The 12,269-nt window shown below is 31.2% G+C and overlaps 3 protein-coding genes across 3 annotated transcripts; 2 read left to right on the forward strand and 1 right to left on the reverse strand.

Annotated features, from left to right (window-relative positions):
* Window positions 1-1,525: 1,525 nt before the first annotated feature.
* Window positions 1,526-6,158, forward strand: HELRODRAFT_169452 (hypothetical protein; the record flags this gene model as incomplete). The annotated part of the gene is made up of 6 exons (XM_009015259.1): window positions 1,526-1,553; window positions 2,829-2,996; window positions 4,217-4,329; window positions 4,601-4,672; window positions 5,154-5,330; window positions 6,105-6,158. The coding sequence occupies 6 exons, from the start codon at window positions 1,526-1,528 to the stop codon at window positions 6,156-6,158; spliced, it is 612 nt and encodes a 203-aa protein (XP_009013507.1).
* A 425-nt stretch (window positions 6,159-6,583) lies between these two features.
* Window positions 6,584-9,051, reverse strand: HELRODRAFT_169453 (hypothetical protein; the record flags this gene model as incomplete). Its single annotated transcript, XM_009015260.1, has 5 exons — window positions 6,584-6,736; window positions 7,130-7,237; window positions 8,238-8,311; window positions 8,677-8,733; window positions 9,009-9,051. The coding sequence occupies 5 exons, from the start codon at window positions 9,049-9,051 to the stop codon at window positions 6,584-6,586; spliced, it is 435 nt and encodes a 144-aa protein (XP_009013508.1).
* A 618-nt stretch (window positions 9,052-9,669) lies between these two features.
* HELRODRAFT_169454 (hypothetical protein) lies at window positions 9,670-10,302 on the forward strand (the record flags this gene model as incomplete). Its single annotated transcript, XM_009015261.1, has 2 exons — window positions 9,670-10,149; window positions 10,255-10,302. The coding sequence occupies 2 exons, from the start codon at window positions 9,670-9,672 to the stop codon at window positions 10,300-10,302; spliced, it is 528 nt and encodes a 175-aa protein (XP_009013509.1).
* Window positions 10,303-12,269: the final 1,967 nt, after the last annotated feature.

Below are 12,269 nucleotides of genomic sequence, written 5' to 3' on the forward strand. Positions count from 1 at the left end.
TTTTAAAAAGTATTAACACGTGGAGAGGCAGTAAGAGTAATTAACGGAGTTTTAATGTCTTTATTGATTGCATGTATCTTTGCTACACTCGACACTAACGATACATTGCATAAGATAACAATAACTCATATTATCATATCTTTATAATATGAACAACCGTAACGGCAAAACAACAAAAAAAAACAAGCTCCAGGCAACTATTTAAAACAGCAAAGAACATGACTAACAATATTAACAACAATAACAACAACAATAATAATAATAAATACTAATAGAAACATAAGAGACTTGAATATAAGGAAAAAAATGAAAACGTGCTTTGTGTTGTGCGTTACACTCAATATCCGATTTTGTTTAGTGTACCTAGCAACGGCAAGCTGTTGCCAATGACGCGTTCGTAGTCATAGCAACGGCAAAACAGTGTTGCGCTGATGACCAGGAGTTGTTTATTAATTGATTGATTTGTAAATGCACGTGCCTTATTTTTTCATTGCTTCTTCTGCGTTTGTTTGTTTGATAAGTGTGTACGTGTGTGTGTGTGCGTGTGTGTGAGTACGTGTGTGCGTGATTGTATGTATACATGTGTGTGTGTGTGTGGTAGTTACTCGGAAATGTTCAATAAAGAAAACAAAAACGTTCAGTAACGCATTAAGTGCATTCGATTAAATTTATGTTTGTGCTCTGCGTGGGTGCATACTTTTTACTTGTTTGTATGATAATTATTTACTATTTTCAATTTTGTTGCTCTAATATAATATGAAAAAAATACACATGTGTATATGTATAATAGGTACTACAACTCTGTATCTAACTAAAACAGCTCATATCATAGACGTCATTAATATTTTAATTTAACATTAAGTTAAAAATCTGTCGTGTATCAGCATTTTCATTATTACAGGCAATGAAATTAGTATTATTTACAACATTTGAAACGTTCATATATTTCTGTCTGTAAGATTAAGATTAAGGTGGTATAGGTAAAGGTAGGCACTTTCAGTAAGTGACTTTCACGCACAAACATGCACATTTCAGTCGGCACGTTAAAGTTTTAATTCATACTAGCGACGACGACTTAATAAAAAAAAGTGCAAGCAATTTATTGAAACAACGATAACACCGAATTAAGTTACGAATATGTACCATTTGTAGCCATGGTGACGACAATTACAACGGCATTAATTGATTTTTCAAATAATAATCTAATAGGCTGTGGGACCTAAGTGGATGAAATTTTCGAATTTATCATTGTTAGCTACCTTTTACAGACAGAATAAATAATTTATGTATTTGTTTGAATATGGCACGCATACACATCTTGTACACACAAACACACACACACACTATATATATATATATATATATATATATAGCATTTTTTTTCAAATTCAAGCATAATAGAACAAAAAAACTTCTTTCCGTATTTCTATACAATCAATCAATCAATAAATCAATCAATTAGTTAGTTTTTAAAGCACTATTTCCGCGATGTTCGACTGCGCTCCTCAGTGAATTTTGCAAACAGATGGGTCTTGAGATCCACTCTGAACTTCGTAAGTGATGAAGCAGTAGTCAGAGAATGAGGTAGAGAGTTCCAGAGAAAAGAGCCTAAAAAAGCAATTGCAGAACATGCTGTATTTTCACCAATAAATGAATACCATCCTCGGTGTTTAGAAATGATACGAAATGCTCAAGTATATATGTATATTGTCTTTTGGATATATGTTATATATATGTATATATATATACACATACATATATATATTATATATATATATCCAATAAGCAATGAAAATTTTCCCTTATAAAGCTACATGTATACAAATGTTCCTAAACCTAGGTGTACATATATAAATATATGACATATATATATATATATATATATATATATATATATATATATATATATATATATATATATACATATATAATTAAAAGCTTTGGTAGATTTCAATTTGGTATGTATAAATATAATATTTAATTAAAAACTTTGGAATATATATATATATATATATATATATATATATATATATATATATATATGTATATATGTTATTCAATTATAAACTTCGTTTATTATTCAAAAATAAACTAATTCACACAATATGAGATTATGAATCGGATATGTACTCGTTGGATGACCTCATCTCCTATCTACCGTACAATATATCAATCCAAACACTACCAAGATCTTTTAATCAAGTACTTGCAAAACTTCGCAGGCTTACCAGCCAAAAAACCTTTCTCAATAGTTCAAGTCAAATAATGATAAATTTGTTTTTTGAAACATTTCATTCGTAATTTCGGATAAAATGTGAATTATAACTGAAAAATTTACAGACGAATTTTAACAAAAATTCAGCGAACAGAAGTATCATATGACAAATTTGCATTTTGTTCAAATATTTTAAGAGAAGTATCATATGGCAAATTTGCATTTTATTCAAATATTTTAACTTACTCTCCATGACGCAATGAACTCAAAATAAAATTTGCAAACCGGGTAATCAAATTAGATTCAGCTTATGGCTGATCATGACTAGCATACAGCGCATTAACAAAGCAAGCAAACCAGACATTTGTTGAATTAAAGTACAATTATTTTAATAAAACGTTAATATTTAATATTTTGAAAAAAATTTGCTAGCATTTACAACAATATTTAAAATAAGATAAAAAAAATGGGAACCCTCTTGTTTTCAATCATTTTATTTCTGCCGATTCATCAATCATATTCGAGTGGTAAGTTTAACTGTTGACGTTCAAATTTATTTTTTGAATTCTTTTAGTTTAAACTTTTAGTTATTTTTTTAAAATTACCCGCCAAGGATTAAACACAAGTTGGAGCAGAAAGTTTTCTTGCGCCAACGGAATTCAAGAGCTGCCATTCAATCTGGTCGAACCAGAGGAAGAACAACTCAATGTGGTTGACGATTTAAGAATTGATGAGTCAATGCTGAGTCTGCAGTTTAAATATAGAAAAACTAAATTTTTCAGTTAGATCATTTCGTTCATTTTCTTTTTAAAATGTCAAAAAAAATTCATATTTTAATTCAAATGATTTATTCAACGTTATAAAATGATCAGAAACAATTAAAAATAATCATGATTCATGTTACTGACTAGTTCATTTACAAGAGCCAACAACACTCAGTGAAAAACGATGAGAGATAAAGATTGCAATTGATTAAACACTGTCGCGTGAATGCTGTCACCAGAGTAAAGTTAAAGGGAAAAGGTGAGCTTACGAGCTAAAACCCCCCGCAATGGAAAATTTTGACAGAAATAACGCTAAATTGAGCAAAATCTCAAAATGTATTTGTATAGGTTTGGACGGAAAATTATTCCAACCGCCACAACAATAGAATATATTAATAGAATTATGTTAATCTTTACACAAAACCATCGGTTTTGATAACAGCAACATTTGTTAAAATTTTGTGATAAGAATAGGTCAGAAATTTATTCGGCAACATCGGCAACAAGTTTTAGCACTCGACAACAAATTTCTGGTTATGCTATAGTCACACAAAACTTGTTTTATTTGTTATCTTAGCTATTTGTCATCGATTGTAAACCATAGAATCTTTTCATACCATGAAGGATTTTAAAAATCTACTGCAGAGGATGTGTATGTGTATATGATGTTACGAATAACGAACTTAGTAGCGAGGTTTGAGGCAAAGTTGTAATTGTGATTTATGTAGTTACTTGGATTAGTTTAGTGTTTCTATTACAAATAAACGTTCAACAAAGTTTGCGTTTGAAGCAGTTGTGTTAATCTTTCGGAAATCTTGAACCAACGGCAGGGATTTACAAACTTTTTGCTGTGAGGACCGCATCGAGAACTATTTTACCTTTGAAGGGCCACATATGTACTTAAATAGCAAATATTTTTGACCCGGGGGTGGGATGAGAATTGTTTTAAGGTTTGTGGCTCTTTTTTGTCATAATGTCTGGCTGCCGACCTTTTTTTGGCGAACAAGGCACATTGCGAGCATTGTCAAACATTTGCATTGATTTTTTTAGAGAATGTTTCGACAGCGAAGTTAAACAAACTTTTTAAACAAATTCGCTTCTTGATTCTTCTATATTCAAATGTAGTTTTTATTGTAGATACGCACGTGCTAGCTAACGTTTTTATTGTTACGTTTTAATAAAGTTGAAATTGATTTCGTTTGATAGTAGAATTTATTTTACGAATCACCACCGCTAGCTTATCTGCAAGTTTTGAATCCGCAACCAGACTCAAACAACCGCCACCTACAAGCAATCTTCTTCCACAGAAACTCCCTGCACACGGTCAACGGACACAGATATCCATTGGAAGTAATTTTTCGCAAATATTCATCGGCCATACAATTTTTTCGTATTCTGATTAGATTTTTGCAAATGTATGTGTTTGCAAAATTAAATTAATTTTAGGTAACAACTATTTATTTCACTTACCTAATATTTTGTTAGATTTTATATATTTCTGAAAAATTCAAACTTATTTTCGTCTTCCGTTGACTATTCAGTTTTTTGATCAGCTTATTGATAAAATTAAAGTTTATTCCATTTCTGTTTCAAATCTTACTTAAATTTCTAAAAAAAAAAGTTAGGCTTCCTGTACAGCAGTGAGTCAGCCAGTGATCTGGAGGATTTGGTTGGCATCAGTATTTTGGCGAAGGTGGGTTGCGTGTTGGGTTAGGAATTTATTATCGATATATCAATTACAGATTAAAGTTGAAATTATTGGAAAGATAGAAAGATAACATACGAAAATACAAACAAAACAAAAAAACCAAAGCCAAGATATTTACCAAATGTTGACTAGTGTGGGCAAAATTAGGCTGGGACCTTCTTTTTGCTTATCAAGCCAATGGCCTTCCCGGCCCCATCCTAGATCTGCCACTGAAAACAATACTTTTGACTATTTTTCTGTTTGCGTTATATAGGTGGCATTCTCAGATGTAATCATTTCCAAAATAAACTAAAATTAAACTGTAAAATGTTTATGCCTAAAGGTTTTTTTTACAAAAATGTTTTATTATTCAACAGGAAGGAGAGAAAAATGATGAGCTTGAAAAGTTGGTTGCTAACTTTTATCGGAAAAGGAAAAGTAATATAAAACATAAATTTTATTGAAATCAGTATCAATCATTTATTAGCTGCTCAAAATGCTGCCAACAGCTCGTTGCAACTTCACAGAGACGTTGAACGTGGACAAGTTGCTGCCTATGGATAGGTCTTATTTCAAATATAATGCTAGCATGCATATGCCGCCATGCCTCCAAAACGTAAAAAGATACGTCTTTGAATCTCCGATCCAAGTCTCTCTCCAACAGGTTAGCCTTTTTTATGCAGACATGCGCAAGAAATTCAATCACCAGTTGATAATGTGGGGTGTTGCCAATCTGTAATGTCTCAGAAATTTATGATTGCAGAACACTAAAAAAGTAAATGCCAGTTATAACATAATTTCAATATCTGGTGATGTTAGTATTGCAATTTTATTTTATTAACCCTCCACGAATTTTTTTAAAAATCAGAAAGGAAAACATTTTTCTCGATTTCAATTTAAAGAAAACTGATCTTCATCTACTCTTCTTGGTTTAATTAATAACTGCTAAAAATGTTGAGACTAGTTTGCTTTGATCAGGCTGTTTTCCGCTGGTATTTCTTTATTATTTCCGTTTTAAACTTTACTGGAAGCAACAGCAGTTATAACATCTATTGTAGCTGATGCAGGCAGCGTCATTTTAGGTGATCGGCCCAAGTTGAAGTATAAATAAGACGAATAAACAGTATCAGGTCAACATTGAGTTTGAGTGCTTTAGCTCAATTCTTATGTGTAATTCATCGTGTGATTTAATGTTTTATTAGGAAATTATTTTCTAATTCAGAGATTCGTTTTATATTGATGAATTTAAAAACATTTTTTTTAAAATTAAATAAGCTGTTGTTTTTAAATGTTATGTAAATTTTATTGATTAATTTGAGAATTGCACTGGACAGTAATGAACTAGATTACATGCAATGTAACACATGCACAAATATTCGCGCCCACACTGAGTTATGATGAAATAAAATTTAATGAATTTTAACATTTAAAAATTTAGATGCTAAAAGATCTGTTCCATAACACTGCATCACTTAACCTGACCATTGTTTGAATGTATTTTTATGAATTTTATTCAGATAAAAAAGTTTAAAATGCCAAAAACTTATGCTGTGTCAAACGCAACAATGAACAACACTCAATCTGAAATATCACTGATTGAAACTAATGTCCAATTTATCGGGAACGATAAAAACAACTGACTGGTTGAAATACTGTTATCATTTTGAAAGAATCTTCATATTTGCTTGTTTTAATCAACTCAAAAATTGACTGCCTAATAAAAATTTTAAAATCTTGGTTAACATTGAAATACAACAATGATAATTGTTATTTTATTGCTTTGTTAAAAAGTTATTGCAACAATGTATGGCAATGGTATCAGTTATCTATTCTTAAAAATTTAAAGTTACGCAATATCGTTAAATGGATTTGAAAAAATGTAAAACTTTCAAAAATCGTTGAAAATTGTAAAGATATTTAGAACATTTTAACAATTGTATAAGAATTTTTTCCGATGACCATTTGGTTTGATTTAGCTCTAACTGTTATGAAACTATCCTCTTCCAAGTGAACGAGACCAAACACTTTTGACGGGTAGGTGGGATTCTGAAAAAAGGGTGATAAGTTTTCCTGTTCAATTTAAAAAAATGATATATCATTGTATACAAATATTGACTCAAATATCTTATGTAATGGAAACAGTTCAGTGAACTCTTTATGATGATACCTTGATGAGGATATTTCTGAGAATGTATCAGGTGATTTATGGTGAGCGACCCAAGTTCCGTAACTCTTTATGATGATACCTTGATGAGGATATTTCTGAGAATGTATCAGGTGATTTATGGTGAGCGACCCAAGTTCCGTAACTTCATCATCAATCAAACTTTCAAGAAGGAAGAACTCCAGGTTATTGAATATAAAATAATATTCTTTTCTTTGATCTTAACGATTACAAAATATTTTTAAATTCATACTTGAAAATGATAAAATTAATTGAAATATGGCGGCATATATGAACACCTGTGCTGTTAAATTGAAAGCAAGTATCCCGAAAGATATGTGAACCACGTGAATCACGTGTCCAGCCCCCAACGGTTTAGTAATTTTCCGTGCCGATTGGACTTGAATCTGAACGTTTGATGAAATGAAATTATGTATCGATGTGACGATCAAAAATTTTTACTTTTCTCAATTAAACATGGACAGGAGGTGATTTAGACAACATTGACGGAGGAGACACTACTTTGAAAAATGTTGAAATAAATTTTTAAATTTGATGAGGAAGGCCAAGAAACCAATCATAAGTTAACTAGTGTGGCTTAAATTAGGATAGCGAACCGACAATAACACCACAAACATTAATTTAGAGGACAAAATTACTTATGTCCATCGTTAACTGAGTTCATCTTCTCGTGGTATTCATTATTACGACATTCGTTATTTCGAACAGCATCATAAGCACGAGAGTTCACTTAACATATCATGTAAGTTATGTGAAGCATCCATCCGACGCATATCGCAGTGCAAATGATGATCCCTTTGATGATCCAGCATGAACTCCTCTCATTCTTTTTGTTCCTGCCACGTGGCAGGGCTGCAGTGTGTTGACCTTCGGGAGGGGGGCTGTCTTCGACAGAGCAAGATTTCAAAATATGTTTAACATTTACTACATACTTTTACGATTTATTATCAAATCAATCATTTTGAAAAAGATAGGTCTAACACTCTTTTATTGTTAAAACTGGTTAGTTAAACTGTTAACAGTGGGTCGGGTGTTGAAGTTATTCACAGAGATATTGTTAAAGCATTTTATTGGGTTTCATATAATTTGTTAATTAGTGTGTTGTTAAGAAGCGTTTGGTTGAATTGGTTATAGGTTGTGTTGTAGAATGTCTGTCATGAAGTTTGAGGTTAGCAGTGGGGTGCTTCAAGGAGATGTTTATGGTTCGATTATATTTACGATATACAAATAAGTTTATGTTACTTGTTAATGATGTGTTTAGTATCAGAGAGAATGCTCGTGTTAAGTTGTTTTTATACTCAGATGATTCAAAATTCATTAATTAGATGATGCAAAATTTTTTAACTGAAAAGTTGATAGAAAGCTTAAAGAACTTCTATGTCCTACATTGGCAGCAGCGTGGACAGAAAATCCTTGCCTGAAGAGAAGACCTATGGGGACTTTCAAACCAGAGGATATCGCTGTATATAATAAGTGGGTTCCCTGATGAAATGTTGCATTGATGAAGTGTCTCGTATGATAAGGTGTCTGGTCAGACATTCAACAACTACACCAGAAAAGTTTCTTCACCAAGTGATTTTTTGAAATATAGAATAACTTTTAGGCAGATATTGTTAAAGATGATGATATTCTGTCAAATTTTAAGACTGAACTTGCCAAATGGCCAATACAAAACGCTCTGATTGTTGAACTGTACTAGTATAATTTCACTTCGTATGTTAAATCTCTTAAAACATTCTGCCTTTTAGATGTTAGTTTTCATAATGTTTACACTTTCCAAAATAAAATAAATAATTTTTAATTCAAATGAAGTATTGTAAAAAACCTTTCAAAGTTGAGTAGATCGATAAAGAGTTTTGTGTAACATCGACTTCGGCATTTACTGAAAAATGTAATTGAAAAGATGTTTTTTGAATGAAATTTAAAAAAATTAAAACTTTTTAAAACTCTTAAAGCCAAAAAAATATCATGTTATATTGACAACACTTTTAAACTGATCTATTTTTTTGTGTTGAGTCGAGGGTTCTAAGAATTGCTGCTCTTAATTAAAAGCTGGGATCCTAGATGTGAAACTGGTTAATTAATAATTGATATGATTTAAAAAGTTAACAAAATTATTCAACTACCAATGTTCACAACCGATTTTTCACTATACACCAGTGACTGGCTTATCTTGTGTTGACGTTTCGGTACGAAACATTTTTTTAAATAATTTTTTAATGGATGTCATAAAACTGTTTAGACATTTTGAAATGTCAAATCGGCATTGAATGATAAATCTAATTTGCTAAAATACTCCAAATCAACCATGATTTTGAGACTTCATTCGAATTTTATGTAAGTGGACAGGTTTTAAATATAGCAAAATTCTTAAAAAAAATTTTCCATCGTATTTTTTCATTCAATATAGAAAAATCTTTTGAGCTTTGAAACAAGACAACTTCATAATTGAACGAATCGTTGCAAACACACGTGCACAAACACAGCAATAGAACACACTACAGGCACGCACTATTCACACACGTAGAACATTAAACACTATAAAAGTGATGAGCAGATAGGAACCTATCCTCTCACAAGCAATATACATCCACCAAAAAAAAAGAATTATCCATAATTATTGAAACGTTGTTAGTTATAGGCAGATAGGTTAAAGAGCATGTGCATATGTTTAGAATATGTTATCGTTTAGTCATACTTATTCATTCGTTAGCTCAACATTTGTACTTATACTATAACATTTTTTGGCAAAACAAGCAGACACATTCTATAACAATTTTTCACTTTGACTTAAAAAATTGAATGATCTTAAGTGGAAATGTTTAAAAAGTTTTTAGTCCTGTTGCTGTGTTTCAACCGGTTCAGTTTGGTCAAACTTGAGACAACAAGTGGCCGATTCGCACGATGCCGCGGTCAATCTAACGAGGTTCTCTGTTGTGCCGATAAACCAGATTTGATAGCAACAAATGTTGAGAGTGTCACCAAATGTTCTGCTCATTGTGCTGGATTTGATGGCAATCAGTTGGAGCTGATTAGGACATCATCATCAGCATCATCTCCTCCATTCAACTCTATGTTGTATCCAAACATCACATACCACAGAATCAATTCAGAGCTCTATTCATGTGAGATGCACGATTTGCACTTCAACTTATCCATCCTGCCTCCGTTCTTCACTCCAGCAAACGCTTGTGATGCTTTCAATTATTTCAGCACATCTGCACTCTGCTACTTGTACGCTCCACGAACTTCCTACAACGCCAGCGCCAGTAATGCTACTCAGTGCTCTTTCTACCAGGTTACGTATGTTGTTTAAATCTTATCTTAATATCTCAATTATTTTTCAGAGGTACATACAACCGACACAGCGCGTATAATTTTTATTATTCTTTAAAAAACTCAGACTCTGACAAACGCAGAAACTGTTACAACATGCAAGGCAGTTGTATGAAATGATAAAGAGAAATAAATAACTGAGAAAAAAATGTTTAAGCATAAAAATTTTGGACAAAAATAATTTAATGATTAAAAAAAAAAGATAAATAAAATAATTTATTAATAGACTAGTTTATGACTTTGTAAGTTAGTTAAGTGATCGATTGGAAAAAGGAAAACAAAATTGAGTAAATGATATGATTTTATTGAGTGCTAATATATTTAAGATGTCTCTATTTAAGATGTCTTTTGATGAAGGTCTTATGCTGGTATGTTGCATGTCACGGAAGGATTTCTTTGCGTTCGTACCCAGGCTCTGCAACAGCGGAATCAAACGCCTCAGTCATTAGTTACGATCCATTGCGCTCAAAATGATGTTACTGTTCAACATTTCAATAAAACTTATCTAGAATAGTTTAAAACCTAATCATAACGTAAACTTTTTTCTTATTTTATTTATTTCAATTTTTACATACAAAAATAAAAATAAGTAAGGTGAAATTTTTAAAAGTTTCAAACTAAGTAATTGCTGATACCGCGATTAACTCTGTTATGTGTCGCGATAAACTTTCAAGCAAACAATGCATTGTTTTCGATGGTTATTCTATTATATAATTTTATTACGATTAACTAAAAATTTAAATGACACACATGCCCAAATTTTCTACTCCATAAAAATAATTCATTCTCACGTTTTCTTACGAAATATTTTGTGGAACATGTTTTGATGGACATCTATTTTATTATTTTAAAATTATTTAATCATTTCTAGACTGTGAGAAAGTTTTAAACTTTTTTTTCCAGAAAATGAAGAACGCTCGTCCGATGTGTCAGTTGAAGGGTGGGTTTTCCTATTTTTTCAAAATTGTTAATTATAAATAAATTTTAATCCAGATTATAATTAGCTTAAACCATAAAATACAAAATTTTATAAAATAAATTAGGATTAACTTAATACATTATATGTAAGGACAATGTGCTTCGTAGGTCAGTTTAAATTTGATTTGAAGCCAGTGACGTAGCGAGAAGGGGAATTGGCAAACATAGGCAGTTGTCCGGCACGCCATGTTAATCTTAACTTTTTTAAAAAATCAAATTCAAAACATAAAATTTTCTCATTGTTACTACTACTTCACCACTTCAATAAGACTCGATCGATAATAATCCTCATGTAGGATTATTATTGATTCAAGACGATTCAAACCAGACACAAACATTGCTTTTTCGGCTTTGCCTAACAAAGAATGTTGCTGTAAACGTGGATCTAAATTCTTTTGTTTCCTTAATTACAACAAATTTTCCACTAAGAAAAAACTGCATTGTCGATTTTCCGCTGCACAAAGAACTAATTTATAATTCATAACCTCTTTCAGTATATTCTTCTTCCGTTGTAAATTTAAATCGTTGACTGATACACTCATTTTTTTTTAAATATTTTCAAAACATTTTTCAAAAATTCGTTTGTAACAAAAAACAATTTTAACTAAATGATAATAAGTGGTCGTTATTATCTTTTTATTAAATTTTTTCATCAAGAAATATCAAACTACTTGGTCATAAATGAGTGTCTCAAAGTGATGTCATGAGAATTATGTACATGCAAAACAATTTTATGAAATGTATGTGATTGAGATAATCAAAAAAATTGTATTGCGTATGAAAAATTATTAATTCATTATCAATATTAACAAACATAAATTGTCATTTAGTAATTGAGGATAAACAGAAACATCACAATCTTTTCTTCATAATTAGCGTCAGTTGCAGATTGCGACGACATTGAAGGACCAGTCAGGGAAGAGGACAGTGGCATATATTGGGTGAACATCAACAACTTCACCTACCCTGTCTACTGTCGGTTTGCTAATGATGGACAGCGTTACCTGGTTTCGTTGAGTTCTGATATTTTATCAAACTGATTTATAACAATTTGTGAACATCTATTTTTTCAATTTACAATAAACTGCAGAAATTGTAGGTTCA

This window comes from Helobdella robusta (genome assembly GCF_000326865.2).
Source record: "Helobdella robusta unplaced genomic scaffold HELROscaffold_15, whole genome shotgun sequence".
NCBI lineage: Eukaryota > Metazoa > Annelida > Clitellata > Rhynchobdellida > Glossiphoniidae > Helobdella > Helobdella robusta.